The sequence below is a fragment of the Anomaloglossus baeobatrachus genome, chromosome 5 (genome assembly GCF_048569485.1).
Source record: "Anomaloglossus baeobatrachus isolate aAnoBae1 chromosome 5, aAnoBae1.hap1, whole genome shotgun sequence".
In the NCBI taxonomy this organism is placed as follows: Eukaryota; Metazoa; Chordata; class Amphibia; order Anura; family Aromobatidae; genus Anomaloglossus; species Anomaloglossus baeobatrachus.
Window position 1 is genome coordinate 550,677,439 of NC_134357.1, and position 23,150 is coordinate 550,700,588.

Consider the following 23,150-nt stretch of genomic DNA (forward strand, 5'->3'; position numbering starts at 1 on the left):
AACCTGAGGTTCGGCTTTCGAACCGAACACCAAAAGTTTGGACACACGTTCTCATCTCTAGAACAACTATTAAGAGGAGACTTTGTGCAGCAGGCCTTCATGGTAAAATAGCTGCTAGGAAACCACTGCTAAGGACAGACAACAAGCAGAAAAAACTTGCTTGGGCTAAAGAACACAAGGAATGGACATTAGACCAGTGGAAATCTGTGCTTTGGTCTGATGAGTCCAAATTTGAGATCTTTGGATCCAACCACCGTGTCTTTGTAGAAAAGGTGAACGGATGGACTCTACATGCCTGGTTCCCACCGTGAAGCATGGAGGAGGTGGTGTGATGGTGCTTTGCTGCTGACACTGTTAGGGATTTATTCAAAATTGAAGGCATACAGAACCAGCATGCCTACCACAGCATCTTGCAGCGGTGTATTCCATCCAGTTTGCGTTAAGGTGGACCATAATTTATTTTTCAACAGGACATTGACCCCAAACACAGCTCCAGGCTGTGTAAGGGCTATTTGACTAAGAAGGAGAGTGATGGGGTGCTACGCCAGATGACCTGGTCTCCACAGTCACCAGACCTGAACCCAATCGAGATGGTTTGGGGTGAGCTGGACCGCAGATTGAAGGCAAAAGGGCCAACAAGTGCTAAGCATCTCTGGGAACTCCTTCAAGACTGCTGGAAAATCATTTCCGGTGACTACCTCTTGAAGCTCATCAAGAGAATGCCAAGAGTGTGTAAAGCAGTAATCAAAGCAAAAGGTGGCTACTTTGAAGAACCTAGAATATAAGACATATTTTCAGTTCTTTCACACTATTTTAAGTATTTCATTCCACATGTGTTAATTCATAGTTTTGATGCCTTCAATGTGAATCTACAATTTTTAGAGTCATGAAAATAAAGAAAATTCTTTGAATGAGGAGGTGTGTCCATATATATATTTTTTATATATATATATATATATATAACGCAGTTTTCAACAAAAATATACTAAATAACACTTGTGCAGTCTATGACTTTGTTCTAAGAAATTGAATTGCCTTCATCAGATCCAACTTCATAGATGACCTCAAATCTGACCTAATCATTTTAAGGCTTTTTGGAGGCAAAGCCATAACCACATGTGCAACTTCTCTAACAATTTCCGGGTATAAAGGAATTGCCTCATGCACAGTCAGCTTTGATGAATGGTTGAATTTTTCTATTATTTGAGAGCAAGTGAAAAATTTTGCTGAGATATGGTCAATCTGCTTGTTATAGCAGACGGAGTGAAATATTTTTCCTTGCAGCAACGCTTTCCCTGCTCCATGTCATCCAAATACTTGTCAAAGTTAAACTCCTCATCTGATGAGGATGAAGATATGGCAGCAGTAGCACTGTCAAGACCCAAGTCCTCTTGCGCCTGGTAGTCCTGTAGGCCACTCATCCTAACTGCTACCTCAGTCAGAGCTTCTTTTCCTTTAGTAAGCTGTTGATTATCAAGCAGTATACGATGACTTGGGTCCACATAAACAGCTTCCAGAAGAATTTTATTTTCCAATATCTGTGTCTCTCTCTGTTTAATTGAAGCAGAAATGACATCTGCGATTAAACCTCCTCTTTGGGACAGGCAAAATAGCAAGTTCTTCCACTCCCTTATGAAAATGCCAGGAGTTAAATCCTCAGCTTGTAATTTTTTAGTCACAGTAAATGGGTGATTAAGCAATTCCTTCAATTCGTCCACCTGTGTCCATTGACCTTCATTTAGGATTACCTGAGGGTTCGCTATATCTATAAGAAACGGTTTTAGTTCAAACAATTGCTCAATCATTAAATAAGTGCTGCCCCACCCAAAGGGGCTTGATCGACAATTACCCCTTTCTCAGCACGTCTCTTCAAGATAGAATCAATTTTAGGGGTTCTGGTGGCAATAACCAATTTCCTCACTTTTCCAATTAGATTTCCAGGAGGTCCCTCTTGCAGACTATCTCTTATTGCCAGCTGCAGCGTGTGCACAACAAAGCGCATGTGATGAATATGAAAGTGTTTTCAAGCAGCTTCAACAAAATCATCTAATTCTAAAGTATCATTTTGCTGTTCTTCTGTTGTAATATCTGTTTGTTCTTCAGTTACATGAACAGCGCTGTGGACTTCCATCTCAAACATACTGAATCCTAAATTTTCTTCTAGGTGTTGTTCATTACTCTCATTCATCAGTTTAATTGTACTTATCATGTTTGAAGCATTGTCTTGTGAGGATCCGTTTTTGGGCTCAAAAACGGATCCTCACAAAGAATGAGCATGTCAGTTTGTGTGGCGTTTTTCTAATCTGCTTTTGCTATTGAAAACATTATCTATGAGCTCAAAAACCTTTCAGGTGATGCAGTTTTTTAAAAAGCTTATCTGCTTTTGCAGCTGAAAAACATATCCTCAAAAAAGCAGCAAAAATACTGTATGTCAATGTAGCCTTAGATCAGGAATAGAATAGACATTTATAGGACATTTCATAACTTTCCCAAATTCATATGAAAAAATATTCAGCACATTCTGCATTGAACTACTGTAGCCAATTTATTATATGTTTTAGGAGTCGGAGTCAGTCCATTTTATACTCCGACTCCACCAAAATGAACACCGACTCCAACTCCACGACTCCAACTCCACAGCCCTGCGGCGAACCAAGCCTCCACAGAACTGCTCATCCCTACTGGTGTATAAAACAAGACTGAATACAAGATCTCCACACCCAGGGTCAGACTGGCCCACCGAGGCACCGGGGCATTACCAGTAGGCCCCGGGGTCTCAGTGGGCCCCCATGCCTTATATAGAGTGGGGCAGCTATACAGGGCTGCGGGGCCATCTGTATCTCTGGGACGGCGTTTATTGGTGGGCAGATTCAGCAGCTGATCCAGGGCCCCCACACTGAGGGCCCCCAGCCTTTCAATCGTGAACTTCCAGTGATCGTACAAGTTCTGTACGATCACTGAAGTTTTCGCAGTTGTAGAATAACCTTTAGTGACATCACAGTCATGTGAGGCACCGAAGGTCCTAAGGGGTACTTTACACGTTGAGACATCGCAACCGATATATCGTCGGGGTCGCGGTTGTTGTGACGCACATCCGGCACCGGTAGCGACATCGCAACGTGTAAATCCTAGGTGCGACAATGAACGAGCGCAAAAGCATAAAAAAAAAAAAAAAAAAAAAAAAAAATCGCTGATCTATGTCACGTCATTCATTTTCATAATGTCGTTACTGCTGCAGGTGCGATGTTTGTCGTTCCTGCAGCAGCACACATCGCTGTGTTTGAAACCGCAGGAACGACAAACATCTCCTTACCTGCGTCTACCGGCAATGCGGAAGGTGGGCGGGATATTATGTCCCGCTCATCTCCGCCCCTCCGCTTCTATTGGCCGGCCGATTAGTGACGTCGCGGTGAATCCGAACGCACCTCCCCCTTGAAAGAGGGATTGTTTGGCGGTCACCTCGACGTCGCCATCCAGGTATGTGCGTGTGAAGCTGCCATAGTGATAATGTTCGCTACGGCAGCAAGCACCAGATATCGCATGTGCGAAGGGGCGGGTGCTATCGCACTCGACATCGCTAGCAATTGCTAACGATGTCGTAACGTGTAAAGTACCCCTAACACTGCACTGCGGAAGTCCAGACCTGCACATATTAGGTGCGCAGGACCTGGAGACTGAGCCGCTATTCAAATGTATGCGCATCTTTCAGGCGCATGCACATTTGAACAGTGCGACGGCGAGAAGACTGTGGTAGAGGAGCTCCTCAGCCCCGCATCAACATGCAGCTGCCATCATCACACTGCCGCCAGGACAGCAGAGAAGAGGAGGATGCACAGGACTGCAGTGAAGAGGTAAGTGCTCTATGAGCAGCCGAAGATGACATTTAGAATAAGTTAGATGAGGGGGCCGTGGTGGGGGAGGAGCGGTGTTACTTTACAAGGGACATAATGGGAGGTGGGGGACATTATAAAACAAATTGGGACATTGTGGGGCAATGAGGGTCATTATGAAGCGTATTGGGACGTTGTGGGGCAATGAGAGTCATTATGCAGTGTATTGAGACATTGTGAGGCAATGAGGGTCCTTATGAAGCAAATTGGGAAATTGTGGGGCAATGAGGGTCATTATGGAGAAAATTAGGACATTATAGGGCAGTGGGGGACATTATAGAGTAAATTCAGAAAAAGAAAATTCCAGCGTCTTGTGGAGAACAGGAGTATATTAAAATAGAAAATGTATTAATCAAATAAAAATCCAGTGAAAAACACATCCGAAAGTGCACAGGAAAAAACAGACACAGGACTATTTCCTACATGTTTCAACATATGTGGTCTTAATTTATGGAATTCCATGATTAAGACCAATAGGTAGAAACATGTAGGAAATATTCCTGTGCCTGTATTTTCCTGTGCACCTTCGGATGTGTTTTTCACTAGATTTTAAATTGATTAATAAATTTTCTATTGCCATATACTCCTGTTCTCCACAAGACGCTGGAATTTTCTTTTTCTGGACTTCATTTGCTCTCGCCCAAGATCAGGGCGTTTTCCGTGCACTGGCGGTGGATCCTGGAGTGAAGAGGGTTGAGCTGAATCAATTCTAGTTTGCTACCATTATAGAGTAAATTGGGACACTGTGGGGCAGTGGGGGACATTATGAGCCAAATGGGGACATTTTGGGGCAATGGGAACAGTATGGAGCAAATTGGGACATTAAGGGGTAATGAGAGGCACTTAGGAAGGGGATTGTGAAAGGTGGCATAGTATAATGAAAAGCTGGTGGTGGAATTTATGCAGAGATGTAGTGTGGTGGAGATATTATAGAAAGGGCAAGTTTTGGGGGGGACATTATGAAAAGGGGGACTCTGTGGGGCTATTTTAGAGAGGAGCAATGTGGGGGGATATTTTGTGCAGGAAGCAATTAACAACCCCTTCTGATTCCACTTGTCACTGGTGAGTCAGTGTATTACATATACGTACACTATATACAGAGCTCCTGTGTATAATGTCACCAGTGATCACTGTATTACCTGTACACAATATACAGAACTCTTGAGAATAATGGCACTGATGATAATATTAGTGTTATTAGTATTGTAGTTTTTATTCATAATCATTATTGTAGTACTATACAGTCATATGAAAAAGTTTGGGCACCCCTATTAATGTTAACCTTTTTTGTTTATAACAATTTGGGTTTTTGCAACAGCTATTTCAGTTTCATATATCTAATAACTGATGGACTCAGTAATATTTCTGAATTGAAATGAGGTTTATTGTACTAACAGAAAATGTGCAATCTGCATTTAAACTAAATTTGACAGGTGCATAAGTATGGGCAGCTCAACATAAAAGTGACATTAATATTTTGTAGATCCTCCTTTTGCAAAATTCACAGCCTCTAGTCGCTTTCTGTAGCTTTTAATGAGTTCCTGGATTTTGGATGAAGGTATATTTGACCATTCCTGTTTACAAAACAATTCCAGTTCAGTTAAGTTTGATGGTCGCCGAGCATGGACATCCCGCTTCAAATCATCCCACAGATGTTCAATGATATTCAGGTCTGGGGACTGGGATGGCCATTCCAGAACATTGTAATTGTTCCTCTGCATGAATGCCTGAGTAGATTTGGAGCGGTGTTTTGGATCATTGTCTTGCTGAAATATCCATCCCCTGCGTAACTTCAACTTCGTCACTGATTCTTGCACATTATTGTCAAGAATCTGCTGATACTGAGTTGAATCCATGCGACCTTCAACTTTAACAAGATTCCTGGTGCCGGCATTGGCCACACAGCCCCAAAGCATGATGGAACCTCCACCAAATTTTACTGTGGGTAGCAAGTGCTTTTCTTGGAATGCCGTGTTTTTTTGCCTCCATGCATAACGCCTTTTTGTATGACCAAACAACTCAATCTTTGTTTCATCAGTCCACAGGACCTTCGTCCAAAATGTAACTGGCTTGTCCAAATGTGCTTTTGCATACCTCAGGCGACTCTGTTTGTGGCGTGCTTGCAGAAACGGCTTCTTTCGCATCACTCTCCCATACAGCTTCTCCTTGTGCATAGTGCGCTGTATTGTTGACCGATGCAGTGACACCATCTGCAGCAAGATTGTGCTGCAGGTCTTTGGAGGTGGTCTGTGGATTGTCCTTGACTGTTCTCACCATTCTTCTTCTCTGCCTTTCTGATATTTTTCTTGGCCTGCCACTTCTGGGCTTAACAAGAACTGTACCTGTGTTTTTCCATTTCCTTACTATGTTCCTCACAGTGGAAACTGACAGTTTAAATCTCTGAGACAACTTTTTGTATCCTTCCCCTGAACAACTATGTTGAATCATTTTTGTTTTCAGATCATTTGAGAGTTGTTTTGAGGAGCCCATGATGCCACTCTTCATAGGAGATTCAAATAGGAGAACTATTTGCTAGTGGCCACCTTAAATACTTTTTCTCATGATTGGATACACCTGCCTATGAAGTTCAAAGCTCAATGAGGTTACAAAACCAATTTAGTGCTTCAGTAAGTCAGTAAAAAGTAGTTAGGAGTGTTCAAAACAAGAAATTGATAAGGGTGCCCATACTTATGCACCTGTCAAATTTAGTTTAAATGCGGATTGCACATTTTCTGTTAGTACAATAAACCTCATTTCAATTCAGAAATATTACTGAGTCCATCATTTATTAGATATTTGAAACTGAAATAGCTGTTGCAAAAACCCAAATTGTTATTAAAAAAAAGGTTAACATTAATAGGGGTGCCCAAACTTTTACATATGACTGTATGTACCTGTGTGGTGGTAATATGTGCTTTGGTCATGGTGTGGTGGTATTTGTCTCTTGTGTGTGTTATTTAATCATTATGTGGTGTGATCATAGTTTCATTGTATTTCTTCCTTGTATGTGATAATATTTGGTTACTACGTGATCTAATTATGGTGTGGTGGTATTACTCTTTTGTATGTGGTTGTATTTGATCATTATGTGGTGGCAATATGTTGTCTGGTTATAGTGTTGAGGTATTTCTCCCTTGTATGTGGCATTATTTGGTCACTATGTGGTCTGGTCACTGTGTGGCGGTATTTCTCTTTTGTATGTGTTTGCATTCAGTCAGTATGTGGTGGTAATATGTTGTCTGGTCACAGTGTGGCGGTGGTTCACCCTTGTATGTGCTATTATTGATCTTGGTATAGTGGATTGTGTTGTGTTGTCACTTTTCTCTCTGATATCAATATGGGGAAGATTCTTTATTTACAATAGAGATTAAAATTAATTAACACTTAATATTTAACCCCTCCCTGTCCTGTGACTATTACACTGTAGCAAATATGCACTTACAGAGTTTCTCCGCTGTAAATAAGTAATCACCTTTTCTAGGCCACATGCACACATTCAGTATTTGTTGAGTTTTTTACCTCAATATTTGTAGCCAAATCCAGGAGTGGTAAACTCAGAGGAAAAGTATAATAGAAACATGGACAACACTTCTGTATTTTTGACCCACTCCTGTCTTTGGCTACAAATACTGATATAACAAACTGTACGTGAAAATGTGATCTAAGGATAAGTGATAACTTGTTCATCAGTTGGAGTCCTATTGCTGGGAGGCGCACCAATCGGCAAAATGTGCACCTTTTCTTTTATTCCCATTAAAGGGGAGCTAATGTCCGACTTGACCCCTGATCCATTCATTCCCTCAGTGGCTGCGGAGCGCTGCACTTGGCTTTTTCTGGAAGCCCCAAAGAGGATGAATGGAGCTGCGGTCACACATCCGACCTGCCACTGCATTTTATAATGGGGATAAAAGTGCCCTGTTAGGGATGAAAGTTCCATATTCTTCTGATTGGTGGTCTGGTTCCACCGAACAATAAGTTATCACCTACCTAACCTGTGGATCCTGTAGATCAGTGATAAATTGTTTTCACTAAAGAACCCCTTTACTGCAAACTACTGTAACAGTACATCAGTTATGGTGCACACAGTAGATGGTCAGGAGCCACCTGTGTTTTACAGTCATTGCATCACTATAACGGGGATAGCAATTAATAGGTATTTACACATAGCTGTAAGGTGGGCCCCGAAGTCAATTCCCCAGGTGGGCCCCAGACATCCCAGTCTGACCCTGTTCACAACCGTCTACACATCATAGGGAGATCTCATGACACCTTCTCTCCATCTACCTGATAATCCTGAAGAACATTGGGATCTTCTTGTTTACAGTCCTGTGGGAGAAGTGGACGGGGACATCTCTCTGGTGTTGTCCTCTTACTGGATAGAACTGGAGGAGACACATACAAGGACTGAATTAATTTCTTACATACAGATAATTATAGGCCGTCTGTATTTAGTCCTATTACCTGGTGATGTGGGGGGCTGGGGAACCTCCATCATGACGTCCTTGTACAGATCTTTGTGTCCTTCTAAATACTCCCACTCCTCCATGGAGAAATAGACGGTGACGTCCTGACACCTCATAGGAACCTGACACATACAATGATACCGTCATCCCCCGATCCCTTCATAGCGTTACTGTATAATGTCCCAGCATTGTCACCTCTCCAGTCAGCAGCTCAATCATCTTGTAGGTGAGTTCTAGGATCTTCTGGTCATTGATGTCCTCATGTATCGGGGGGTGAGGTGGAGGCCCTGTGATTGGGCTCAGGGGTCTTCCCCATCCCTCAGACACAGGGGCCTGACAGCGCTCACTAGAGGTCTTCTTCACTACTGTGTAATCCTGGTTATGGAGAGACACAGTAATAAATCTCACTACAGACATTTCCAGAGTCCTCACCTCTCCAGATCTGTCCATCTGTTATTCCCATAGATAAGAATGATGTAATGTGACATCATCAGAATCTCTCACCTCTCCAGTAAGCCGGAAGAGGATCTCTAGGGTGAGGTGTAATATCCTCTCCGCCATCTTGTCCCTGTCCATATCCATCCTTCATGGGGCAATCAGGAGAATTCTCTTAATATAGAAGATCTCCACTGAGAGGGTCTGATATTGTAGGGACCTGAATGGGGAGAAGATGACGATGTAACATCATAAAGAATCCGCTGTAATAATACAATTACTGGTTATAATAGGGGAAACATATCAGGAGATAGAACGTGTAGATGATTTAATCTTTCTTGTCTCATGTGGACTGGAACATAAGTTAAGTTGCTCACTAAGACGTCTCCTCCATGCTCCCAGTCACTGGCTATTTTGGTCACTGCTTTGGCGACCAATTGGCTGTGGGCTATACAAGTTTGTTGGAACTAACCAGGAAATCCAGAGACTGGCGGGGACCCAAGCAGCGGGGACACAGGAGTGATGTGGGATCCTTATTGTGTTACTATTTTTATTATTTTATAACATTCTCTTCTTTTCCTGACATCTACTAATAAATCCTATATATTTAAGGCCCTGTCACACACACAGATAAATCTGCGTCAGATCTGTGGTTGCAGTGAAATTGTGGACAATCAGTGCCAGTGGCTGTGTACAAATGGAACAATATGTCCATGATTTCACTGCAACCACAGATCTGCCGCAGATTTATCTGTGTGTGTGACAGGGCCTTTAGGCCACACACACAACAAGCAGTTTCCTCCTCGGAGTCAGCAGCTGAATACGTTTCTCATAGACTCATCTTCCATATCGCTAATTCTCCTCTCATTTACCGACCTGGGAATCTGCATCAGCAAAACTGCAGGAGAAATTCATTACACGTGAGAGGAGAAATAAACATTTCATGATGAGGACGACATCTTCATTTTCTACTACGTCTCTATAAACATATTTGGCCGGAGTCGGTCACTGACTCCATCAGCACCAGCCGCCTATATGAAGGTTTCCCGTCTGCCCCGGGATGTAATATTTTATATTTGATCTCGTGTCTGAATCGCACACAGATGTTTGATGCATTTATAAAAGATTGCAGGGCATTACCAGCGCTGACTTCAGGAGGTTAGCTAGATACATTACCTGCGGTGATGGAAGCTGTTGCACTACTGACGTCAGCGCTGGTCACTGACTTTTATGCCCGCCGTGTTCTCAGATCACCTCTTGCGAGCGGCCGATGACGTCACCGCTAGTCACAGTCTCGGGCTGCCCACGACAGGTGATGTGAGAACGCGGCTGTCAGTGACGAGCGCTGACGTCAGGAGTGCATGGACTTCATCACCACAGGTAATGAACTTTACTAACCTCCTGACGGAAGCACTTGTTGTCATCCCCGCGGCTGCTCGCTCTGCTGTGTGGGCATCTGCTAACACTGCAGTGCGGGCAGACGCTGACACTGCAGTGCGGGCAGACGCTGACACACTCCAGTGAGGGCAGACGCTGACACACTCCAGTGAGGGCAGACGCTGACACACTGCAGTGCGGCCAGATGCTGACACACTGCAGTGCGGCCAGATGCTGACACACTGCAGTGCGGCCAGATGCTGACACACTGCAGTGCGGCCAGCTGCTGACACACTGCAGTGCGGCCAGCTGCTGACACACTGCAGTGCGGCCAGCTGCTGACACACTGCAGTGCGGGCAGATGCTTACACACTGCAGTGCGGGCAGATGCTGACACACTGCAGTGCGGGCAGATGCTGACACACTGCAGTGCGGGCAGATGCTGACACACTGCAGTGCGGGCAGATGCTGACACACTGCAGTGCGGGCAGATGCTGACACACTGCAGTGCGGGCAGATGCTTACACACTGCAGTGCGGGCAGATGCTGACACACTGCAGTGCGGGCAGATGCTGACACACTGCAGTGCGGGCAGCCGCGAGCCTGGCGCGGGAGCAGGACACAGACTGCAGGGGCACCAGACGGAAGTCACACGGAAGTGCTTCTGTGCGGCTTCCGAGGATTTTGTGAACCCATTGACTTGTATCGAGTCACGGTCCGTTATTACGGAACAGAATAGAACATGTTCCATAATAACGGAACGGACATACAGCATGCAATCTGTTTTTTTGTAGGATCGGATGCACACGGAAGTGCTACCGTGTGCCATCCAATCCTACACAAAAGACATTGAAAATATGGTCCTGTCAGTAGGTCCGCAAAAAAACAGGAACTGAACAGTCTTCTGAATAAGCCCTTACACTATGCAGCTCAGACCGCAGATAACAGTCCCTCATACATCTATAGCCCCTGCCGACCGGCCGGATCCACATTTCCAGACTGGGGAAACTGATCCAGGAGGTCAGCGCTGAGTCCTGGGGTCATCTGTATCTGCAGCAAGAATGGGGAGAAGGATTTATTAATGGGTGGGGTGGATAGAACCATAAATTGTCTGTTATGGTATCATATAAAGGGGGGGCAACATGTAGTATCATTATGTGTGTGTGGGGAGGATGGCAGTACTGTGGGAACATTATACTGTGTGTGGGGAGGATGGCGGTACTGTGGGAACATTATACTGTGTGTGGGGAGGATGGCAGTACTATGGAAACATTATACTGTGTGTTGGCGCATCAAATTTGTGTGAACCAAGAACGGAGCGCCATACTACTTGTTTCCCATCTTTTATGGTTGAGTCTAGAATGTATGGGCTCCTAATAGGTTAGTGGGCGTGACCACCTTGTTTGGTGGGTGTCATGATCTTTCCTCCTGTCCATTATAATCATGGAAAAAAAAACCTGGAGACAGGGGAAGATAAAAAGAGACAAACGCGGCGCCAATCTCAGTGTAGTGAGTTTTTTTATATATAAAAGGTGTTGAAATAGTGGAACTCTCACCTGGTTCAGAGGTTAGAAGGCCTGGAATAATCCAAGAGGAGTTGATCCACTTTCCAATAGGATTATGGTGCAGTATGCAGCAATCGCACTGGATACTATAGAGGAGCCCTCCAGCAGGTGCACTTAGTGAAAGAAGTTCCAAAGGCAATTACCAGTCTTGCGGCGCTCCTGCTACCAATGGTGGAACATATTGGATGATTTTTGGTCATATGACTGGACCGATATACAAATAAGTAAAGAGATATTTTATTTGTACATTAAAATATGGTTAATTATACAACACATTTCGGCTCGGATGTTTTATCCTTCAGCCTTCTTCAGGTATAATTGTGAGAAAAAAAGATGTATACATCTAACTTCATGAAGAGGCGTGCTTATATAGAGACTAATCCCTCATTTCAAAGTGGATACATCCTGAACAGATAACCACGCCCACCCGCCTCTAATCACATTACATAGGATTCGCTTGTAATAAACTAAGAATTACACAGCAACAACAACAACAATATAAAACAACATCAGAATTATTGAATATTATGTAAAAAGATTTGTTTTAAAACTTATTAAAAATTAAATAAAATTCAACCTTCTCAATTTTTTTTCCCCCTTTCTCCTTTCCCCTTATCTTTATATAAAATTCTTATACATTTTCCACTACATGATTCAAACCGTTGGGATACAAACTCTGAAAGCGATAAATCCAATAAGCTTCCTTATGGTTTAACATTTTACATCGGATGTTTATATTAGTGGATATTTGTTCTAAAGGTGTAACTTTTATACAAAATTTTTTTATTATGTTTTAATAATAAGTGTCTTGACAAATTATGTTTAATAAAACCATTTTTACAGTTATGCCGGTGGCCATTCATTCGTGACCGCAGGCTTTGCGTTGTGCGCCCCACATATTGAGGGCCACATTCACAAGTAATTACATATATAAACATAACTGCTGTTGGGTCATTCCGTGTCAAGTGGACCAGTTTTAAAAATCGTCCCCATTCGACGTTCTCCGATTTTGCTGAAAATTTATAAGGATGTACATGTATGTTTGAAAAGAGGTTCTGTAAATTTTTAGGGCCAGATCTCAAATATATTGGGCACTGTTGACCTTTCACTGGAGGCCCCCCCCAAGGCTGCGGCTTCAGCTAAGAGGATTTTGCAAACTTTGTCACATAGCCATTAGCGTTCTATACTGGCTATGATGCAGATATTTGGCATACTAGCTCAACGTTTGCTGCTAAACGCGATAAAATTATTACCGGCTATGACAAAACAATATTTCGGCCGCAATTTTGTGTCAAAGTAGCTTGCAAAACGCCTCGCATAAAATTTATGCCAAACTTTGCCCATATATAACTCAAGACCAAAAACCAATAGGAACTGGTGCTTTACCCTGTACAACAAACATCTTCATGACTTTGCATTGCTGCAATATCACGGTCACAGCATATGTATTTGTGGAAATATTCACACCCAGATATGATGAAAAACATAACAAAAACGAATTTTACCTATTTTTAGGTCAAATTTCCCAAAAAGGGTACCCCTAAAATATATTAATTCTGTTATCATTTGAAAGAGCACATTTTTCTCTACAAGGATCATTGGGGGTTTTTTTGTAGTCTCTCAGTTTAAGAAAAGAAAAATGCCACTGAACATGGTGTTATTTATTAATATGCAATGAATGGTAACTGCACTATTCAAACCCTTGCGTTGGTCCATGGTGGTTATACCACAACCAATTCCCTAAGAATTGGTATTATAATCCTATTAAGAATTGTAATAATGCTGTCTTTCGAGAATTGGCAGCCCCATCGCCTAGGAGCCATGGCCGATAGCCGTGCAAGGCAAGTCGCGGGTGGTCTCTTTATCGCAGGTTCCAAAGCCTGAGGGTGGGGTTCTTTGCCTAGGATCCCAAGCCTAATATTGGGTATCTCTTGTTGGTTCCCAAGCCATAATGTTCAGTCTAAGTAAGTGGTCTGGAATTGTTGCTGAATTTGCAACATAATGGCTTCAGAGAAGCTGTATTGTCGGCCCATTGCTGTTGCAGCTGGTGCTGGAATTATTGCAATGATCGACTGCTCGGGAATCCAGCATGTATCATTTCTCACAGGCCAGTGAAAGAAGCTAGCTGCTCCATGAGGATGCATAAAATGTATTAATGCATCATGGTCGTCGACTGAAATTTCAGAAATATTTCCAATCCACCAGTTCCTATCGTAAATGCAGGCAATGTATTGCCCTGGCAGGAGGTTTGCAATTGGCACAAAAGGCATTTCTGATCTGACAGATCCATCTACATGGGCAATGAAAGATGAAGGGTCATTTGACACCCTTGAAATGCCAATCTTTTTGTCATCAATTTCATTCTCTATCACTAAAAAATAAATAATATATGCATTAAAATGTAACAATAGTCAATACGTTTATAGGTTTTTGATTATAATAGACATTGCTAGCAACAATACAACTCTGTAACGTGATAAGAATCTGAAAATCAAACACAAAATCAATGCATTACGTGCATACATAACACCATGTTCAGTGGCATTTTTCTTTTCTTAAATGGAGAGACTCCAAAAAAAACCCCAATGATCCTTGTAGAGAAAAATGTGCTCTTTCAAATGATAACAGAATTAATATATTTTAGGGGTACCCTTTTTGGGAAATTTGACCTAAAAATAGGTAAAATTCGTTTTTTTTTTAAGTTTTTCATCATATGTGGGTGTGAATATTTCCACAAATATATATGCTTTGACCGTGATATTGCAGCAATGCAAAGTCATGAAGATGTTTGTTGTACAGGGTAAAGCACCAGTTCCTATTGGTTTTTGGTCTTGAGTTATATATGGGCAAAGTTTGGCATAAATTTTATGCGAGGCGTTTTGCAAGCTACTTTGACACAAAATTGCGGCCGAAATATTGTTTTGTCATAGCCGGTAATAATTTTATCGCGTTTAGCAGCAAAAGTTGAGCTAGTATGCCAAATTTCAGCATCATAGCCAGTATAGAACTCTAATGGCTATGTGCCAAAGTCTGCAAAATCCTCTTAGCTGAAGCCGCAGCCTTGGGAGGGGGCCTCCAGTGAAAGGTCAACAGTGCCCAATATATTTGAGATCTGGCCCTAAAAATTTACAGAACCTCTTTTCAAACATACATGTACATCCTTATAAATTTTCAGCACAATCGGAGAACGTCGAGTGGGGACCACTGGTCCACTTGACACGGAATGACCCTGTTACATGTTAGATAATCTTTAATATCAATGGTTTCACCAGTAGTGTTGGATGTAATGGTCTTTACTCCATTATTAATAATATTGCAACAGCAACATTTTTTTACATGACACTTATATGCACCTTTATTTTTATTTTTTTGTAATGAAATGTTATTTGTTTTAACTTGATTTTTTAGTTTACTGGGTGCTATAAGATTTTTAATGGTTATTCCCCTTCTAAAGGTAATTCCTGGATTTTGAGGTAGTATTTTATTTAAAAGCGGGTCACGTTTAAGAAGGTACCAATATTTGTTAAGAATATTTCGTATTATTTTATTGTTTCTGTTGTATGTCGTTAAAAAATTATATTTCCAAAGGTTTCTATTTTTTTTGCTATTATCATTACTATTCATGGTCTCATTTCTAACCTGATTCACCTCTTTCCTCTCCAACTCTGATCTTTTAAAATTTGCTAAGCAAAACTCTTGGGATTTTTCTTTATTTTTTTTCAAATGCATCCTCAACTAACTTTTGTGGATATTTTTTCATCATTAAAACGGGCTTTCAGGATACTGGATTGGTTTATATAAACTTCTTTATCCCTACAGTTTTTTCTGAGCCTTAAAAACTGGCTATACGGAATGTTTTTTTTCCAGCTGGGGTGATGAAGTCCAAATATCCCTTAGTATCCACCCTTTTGAAATGTGTTTTAGTGTTTATTATTGTCCCTGTATGGCTAATTTCTAGGTCTAAATATATAATATTTTCTTTACTAATGGTTGATACAAATGAAATGCCCCATTCGTTGTTATTTAACTTCTCAATAAATTCTTGCGCCTCTTCCTCTGTGCGTGTCCAAAAAATTATCAAATCGTCTATATAACGACGGTAAAGCAAATTTTTTTCTGCATAGTGTGTATCATATAACGGCAATGAGGACTTGAATCGCCCCATAAATAAGTTTGCAAAACTTGAGGCAACCCGGGTCCCCATCGCGGTACCGAGGCGCTGTAAATACAGTTTTTCTTGAAATTGGAATACATTATGTGTCAATATAAATTTTAAACCTTCAAGCAAAAACGCTCTCTGTTCTTCAGGCAGATTTAGATCAAATGAGAGATAATACTCTACTGCTTTTATTCCTTTAACATGATCAATATTTGAGTAAAGAGAATTGACATCAAGGGTAATAAAATAATAATTCTCTTTCCAATGTATTTTTTTGCAATCTTCTATTAATTGTGTGGAATCTTTTAAATATGAAGGTAAGTTGACTACAATTCCTTGTAGAAAAAAAGATCTATATAGTGTGACAAGTGACATGTTAAAGAATCTATCCCTGATATAATCGGGCGGCCGGGCGGGGGGGGGGTTAAGATCCTTGTGTATTTTAGGCAAATGATAGAATAGTGCCATGGAGGGAGTTAAATTTGTTAGAAAACGTTTTTCCTTTTTATTCACGATGCATTTATCATATGCTTCATTGATCATAGTGTGGTATTCCTTGATGTATTCTGCAGAAGGATCACTATCAAGTTCAATATAATATTTTTTATCTGAGAGTACTTTACTAGCTTCTTGCAAATAGTCTGTTCTGTTTTGTAGTACCACCCCTCCCCCTTTGTCAGCTTGCCTTATTACTATATCTGTATTATTGCCTAGATTCTCTAAGGCTCTGTGCGCACTGGGAAATGAAATTTCCTTGAGAAAATTCCGCATGCTCTCAAAGATTACCGCACCCGCGGTAAAAAACCGCGGGAAACCGCACCCGAAAACCGCATGCGGTTTGCCGCGGTTTGCTGCGGTTTTACCGCGGTATTATTCGCGGTATTGCCGCGGTTTTGCCGCGTGCGGGTTGGGATGTGCTTTATTGCATTCAATGCAATAAAGCACATTGAAAAAAAAAAAAAAAAAGTCATTTAATTCTGAGATGATAGATAGATAGATAGATGGATAGATAGATAGATAGATAAAGAGACAGAAGAATAGATAGAGGGATAGATAGAGGGATAGATAGATGACAGATCGCTGCATTTCCCACGGTCGGCAGTGAGTTCACATTACCGGCCGTGGGAAATGACCGGTAATTACCTCTGCTGTCTGCTGCATTCAGCCTGTGTCTGTGACAGTCGCGGCTGGATGTCAGCAGTGCAGGACGCAGGAGCCAGAGCTGTGTGGATTACGCCGGAGCTTTGCTTGGGGGGGGGTTAATAAAATGGTGAACGAGGCTTGTTGGTTTTATTTAAAATAAAGGATTTTTCGGTGTCTGTGTTTTTTCACTTTACTTACGGGTTGATCATGTCAGCTGTCACATAGACGCTGCCATGATCAAGCCTGGAGTTAATGGCGGTGGTCCCCCATCACCATTAACCCCTTGTTATATTACCCTGACCGCCACTGCTACACGGCGGCAGGAAGAGCCGAGGACACTCCCGGTGCTGCCGCATAATGGATGCGACAGTGCCGGGGCAGCTGCGGCTGATATTCTCAGCTGCCGGAGGGGGAGTGAGGCGGGGGACATTATCCCTGCCCCTCTCCCTCCCCAGCCTGAGAATACCGGGCCGCCGCTGTGTGCTTACCTCGGCTGGAAGGTAAATATGCAGCGGAGCACACGTTCTTTTTTTTCTATATTTCCGTTTTCTTTCTATGTGTGTTCTATGTGTCTGTGTCTATGTGTTCTATGTCTGTGATGTCTGTATGTGTCTGATATGTGTGTGTTTACTCTCTGCACGGCTTCCTCTTCCTGTAATGACATCACTTCCCTGCAAAACCGCAGACAGGCGATGTACATTACCTGAGGTAAACTGCGAAATACCGCAGGGAATAACGCAGCAAAACGCAGTGAACCGCACAGAATTTGCTGCCTGCGTTATTCCCTGCGGGATTTCATGATTAACATTGAGTCAATGGAGTGAAATCCCGCAGCGATGTGCGGAAAAGAAGTGACATGCACTTGTTTTTGCTGCGGGATTCCCGCAGCAAAACATGCAGCTGTCAAATTCCGCCCAGTGCGCACAGGATTTTTTTTCTCCATAGGATTTGCTGGTGATTCACTGCAGAGATGTTATGAACATTTTCTGCAGCGAAACATGCAGCAAATCCGCGAAAAATCCGCGGCAAAATCCGGTAAGTGCGCACATAGCCTAAGGCTTTTCTTTCTTCTGGGGTAATATTTCCTTTCTTAAAATTTTTCTTATTGTTTTTTGTCGGCCCTGTATTTGTGAACTTTTATTTTTATTTTTAGAGGATTTGGTATTTTTTTCTAAATTTCTGAATTCCTCTGCTACCAGATTGAAAAAGGTCTCAATATTGTGGCCTCTATGATGTACAGGATAAAAATTAGATTTTGGTTGAACCTCTTTGTGTATAAATTTAGGATCCGTTACTTTGCTTATGCCAGAATTCACATTGATTCCCATATTTTTATCTAAAACTGCAAAATGCCTGGCTAAGGTCAATTTACATATATACTGGTTCAGATACAAAAAAAGTTCAAAAGGATTACTGTTTTGTGTAGGACAGAAATTTAGACCTCTTGTTAATACCTCTATTTCTGTTGAGGATAATAAATGGTCGGACAGATTAAAAATTTTTACTGTAGGAATTGTCACAGTTTTTGTTATCTCATTACTATTATTACTCTCAATTTTTTTTATTATTTTATTAGGTTTTTCTTTCATATTCCCTCTTCCTCATCCTCCTGGGCCTCCTTTTCTTTTCTTTGCTGTTTGTACAGGAATTCGATGGAAATATTGAGTTATTGAATTTTGCTGCAGAGGATGTAGTTGGCTGGCTGTGTTGGAATTGGTAATCAAGGGTGGCAGAACTATATTTGGTGTCTCCGGTCTCGTGGTTCCTATAGCTAAAAAAGACAGATGGGATATGGTGGAAGATGGAGAGGGAGAGGGAGCTTGCAGAACAGTGGTGAATGTGGGGAAGGAAGAAGTAGCCTCATGTAGAGTAAATTCACATGTGCTGAGATCAACATTGGAAACAGCTATATTCACAGGTATTTGTAAAGGAGGAAGACCAGGATTAGGAGGGGGTAATATATTATTACCTTCAATGTGTTGGATACTGGCTGGAGAAATGGTATCAGAGGGAGTGGATGCATTATTATAGGTTCTGGGGTATTGACCTGTAGTGTGTTTTTGTGTGGTATTGTAGAATTTCACAAAGTACGTGTATTAATATGTTGTACAATGGGCTTATCATTATTATTTTTTTCCCCTTTTCTAGTGTTATGGGGAAAAGATGAGAAGGATTTCTATTTTTGGGAAAGTCTTTTTTAGGAAAGAATGGTTTTTTTAGGATTTTCTTTAGCACGATTTGGATCATTATTATTAAAAAAATCTCTACGATATTTTTTTGTTTTATTTTCTACTAGATCTGTCTCAAATTTTTGTAGCCTTCTAGTAACATCATTATTAATGATGTCATAAAAAGTACAAGCTTCATATTTTGCCAGTTCAGAAAGAGTTTTTTTTTTTTTTACACAAATCAGCCGCTGTATCAGCCAGCTGATTTCTTTTTTCAATTAAAATTTTCATTAAACTTTCTGAACATATATCCAAAATAGTATTCCAATTCTTAGTAAAATGCAGGTTCTCAGAGAATTTACTTTTAAAATATATACGAAGACCCTTTGGTATACTTTTTTGTGCTAAACATACATTTAAAAATTCAGCATCAAGTTGATGCCTGATCTCATTTTTCATGTTTTTCTCAAAATCCAGAAAAAACGCGTAATCAGTTGTTTAGTTTCTAAGTCCACCTGAGTTTCTATAGAGGTCTCCCTCGGTGTAGGAGGTGAAATGGAACATAATGGAGAAAAAAGTACTTGTCTCCTAGTGTGTCTTGTGGAGAAATATTCCATCTTTTTGTCTTTCTTTTTATTTTCTTTCCAGATAGCTGCACGCTCTCCAAACTTGAAGTGTCCGTTTCCTTAGCTGGTTGGAATCAGGGCTGTGGAGTCGGTGTCGGAGTCATGGAGTCGGAGCTCATTTTGGTGGAGTCTGAGTCGGTATAAAATGCACCAACTCTGACTCCTAAAATATATAATAAATTGGGGACAGTAGTGCAATGCAGAATGTGCTGAATATTTTACTAAATAATAACATTTAGTATAATGCTTATATTTAAGTGAAAAATGTATTGTAGTACAATGTGAACATCAGACATTTAATTATTTTTATGATACAATAATCAAGATATTTAGATAGAACATAAAATATATTTATTGGAATACAACTGTGGAACACAATAAAACTAATAAATTGTAAATATGTAATACAATATGTAATATATTATATATATATATATATATATACATACATACACACACAAGATATAAATGTAATCTACTGTATATTACATAGTGTATTACATATTTACAATTTATTACAGTTTGTGTTCTAAAGTTGTATTCCAATAAATATATTTTATGTTCTATACAAATATCTTGATTATTGTATCATAAAAAAGATTAAATGTCTGATGTTCACATACACATGTTCATGTATTACAATAAATTTTTCACCTAACTATAAGCAATATATGTTGGAGTCGGAGTCGGTGCAAGAGAAATTGAGGAGTCGGAGTCGAAGGTTTGATTTACCGACTCCACGGCCCTGGTTGGAATGACTCCTTTTCAGCTTAACAATAGAAAAAAACCCTGGAGACAGGGGAAGATAGAAAGAGATAAACGCGGAGCCAATCTCAGTGTAGTGAGTTTTTTATATATAAAGGTGTTGAAATAGTGGAACTCTCACCTGGTTCAGAGGTTAGAAGGCCTGGAATAATCCAAGAGGAGTTGATCCACTTTCCAATAGGATTATGGTGCAGTATGCAGCAATCGCACTGGATTCTATAGAGGAGCCCTCCAGCAGGTGCACTTAGTGAAAGAAGTTCCAAAGGCAATTACCAGTCTTGCGGCGCTCCTGCTACCGATGGTGGAACATATTGGATGATTTTTGGTCATATGACTGGACCAATATACAAATAAGTAAAGAGATATTTTATTTGTACATTAAAATATGGTTAATTATACAAAGCTTTTCGGCTCGGATGTTTTATCCTTCAGCCTTCTTCAGGTATAATTGTGAGAAAAAACATGTATACATCTAACTTCATGAAGAGGCGTGCTTATATAGAGACTAATCCCTCAAAAATGGTTTTATTAAACATAGTTTGTCAAGACACTTATTATTAAAACATAATAATTTTTTTTTTATAAAAGTTACACCTTTAGAACAAATATCCACTAATATAAACAACCGATGTAAAATGTTAAACCGTAAGGAAGCTTATTGGATTTATCGCTTCCAGAGTTTGTATCATGTAGTGGAAAATGTATAACAACTTTATATAAAAATAAGGGGAAAGGAGAAAGGGAAAAAAAAAAAATTGAATTGAGAAGGTTGAATTTTATTTAATTTTTAATAAGTTTTAAAACAAATCTTTTTACATAATATTCAATAATTCTGATGTTGTTTTATATTGTTGTTGTTGTTGCTGTGTAATTCTTAGTTTTCTATTAGAAGCGAATCCTATGTAATGTGATTAGAGGCGGGTGGGCGCGGTTATCTGTTCAGGATGTATCCACTTTGAAATGAGGGATTAGTCTCTATATAAGCATGCCTCTTCATGAAGTTAGATGTATACATCTTTTTTCTCACAATTATACCTGAAGAAGGCTGAAGGATAAAACATCCGAGCCGAAACGCGTTGTATAATTAACCATATTTTAATGTACAAATAAAATATCTCTTTACTTATTTGTATATTGGTCCAGTCATATGACCAAAAATCATCCAATATGTTCCACCATTGGTAGCAGGAGCGCCGCAAGACTGGTAATTGCCTTTGGAAATCCATTATAATCATGCAAGGGGAGCTTCACCCCTCCCCTGCAACCCCCCATCTGGAGCTCTTACCCCCAGACCCCCACTTCTATTATAATCACCTCTATGCCCACATGGACTTAAAGAAAGAATGTTTATTCCGTCTGGAAATGTCCGGATGCATTTTGAGCATGCCCCATCACATGACAGGAGCCTGTACATTCTAGCACCTACCCACCTTTTATAGTTGGTGCGTCTGTATCTATCAGAGGGAAAGGAACAAAAACCTCACGATTCATAGAAATCAGCGACAGAAAAACCCCAAGAAAGTCTCAGAGCTGAAGGGGTTAATGCCCCCTGCCCCAGTAATGGGGAATCTCCACACACCTCCTCCTGCAGAGCCGCACACTAGATATATGGCTGCTCTGTGCTTCCAGGACCTGTGATGATGTCACATGGAGGGGAGGAGTCAGGGGTCACATGATCAGCTCCTCAGTGTATGCAGGACTCTTCTGTGCTGGGTGTCATGGTGCTGGATGAGGGGAAGGTTATGTGTGGGGTCAGGAGGGGTTTACAGTGTGGATGTAGCAGAGCCGTGTGTGTACAAGGTGTACGGAGCGGAGCCGTATGTGTACGAGGTGTACGGAGCAGAGCCGTATGTGTACGAGGTGTGCGGAGCGGAGTCGCGTGTGTACGAGGTGTACGGAGCGGAGCCGTGTGTGTATGAGGTGTACGGAGCGGAGCCGTTGTGTACAAGGTGTACGGAGCGGAGCCGTGTGTGTACGAGGTGTACGGAGAGGAGCTGTGTGTGTACGAGGTGTGTGGAGCAGAGCCGTGTGTGTACGAGGTGTGTGGAGCAGAGCCGTGTGTGTATGAGGTGTACGGAGCGGAGCCGTGTGTGTACGAGGTGTACGGAGCGGAGCCGTGTGTGTACGGAGCAGAGCCGAGTGTGTACGAGGTGTGCGGAGCGGAGCCGTGTGTGTACGACATGTACGGAGCGGAGCCGTGTGTGTACGAGGTGTACGGAGCGGAGCCGTGTGTGTACGAGGTGTACGGAGCGGAGCCGTGTGTGTACGAGGTGTACGGAGCGGAGCCGTGTGTGTACGAGGTGTACGGAGCGGAGCCGTGTGTGTACGAGGTGTACGGAGCAGAGCCGTGTGTGTACGAGGTGTACGGAGCAGAGCCGTGTGTGTACGAGGTGTACGGAGCAGAGCCGTGTGTGTACGAGGTGTACGGAGCAGAGCCGTGTGTGTACGAGGTGTACAGAGCAACGTCGTGTGTGTACGAGGTGTACGGAGCAGAGTCGTGTGTGTACGAGGTGTACGGAGCAGAGCCGTGTGTGTACGAGGTGTACAGAGCAGAGCCGT

General features: G+C 41.6%; 1 protein-coding gene across 1 annotated transcript in view; it reads right to left on the reverse strand.

Annotated features, from left to right (window-relative positions):
• LOC142312243 (uncharacterized) overlaps positions 1 to 22,212 on the reverse strand; it is a 32,444-nt gene extending 10,232 nt beyond the window's left edge. The window contains exons 1-6 of the mRNA XM_075351165.1: positions 22,022 to 22,212; positions 11,722 to 11,934; positions 8,858 to 9,008; positions 8,549 to 8,728; positions 8,352 to 8,475; positions 8,175 to 8,272 (exon numbers count right to left, since the gene is read on the reverse strand). Of these exons, the coding sequence (XP_075207280.1) occupies positions 8,175 to 8,272; positions 8,352 to 8,475; positions 8,549 to 8,728; positions 8,858 to 8,935 (480 nt within the window). The 5' untranslated portion in view covers positions 8,936 to 9,008; positions 11,722 to 11,934; positions 22,022 to 22,212. The remainder of the gene's footprint in view (positions 1 to 8,174; positions 8,273 to 8,351; positions 8,476 to 8,548; positions 8,729 to 8,857; positions 9,009 to 11,721; positions 11,935 to 22,021) is intronic.
• Positions 22,213 to 23,150: the final 938 nt, after the last annotated feature.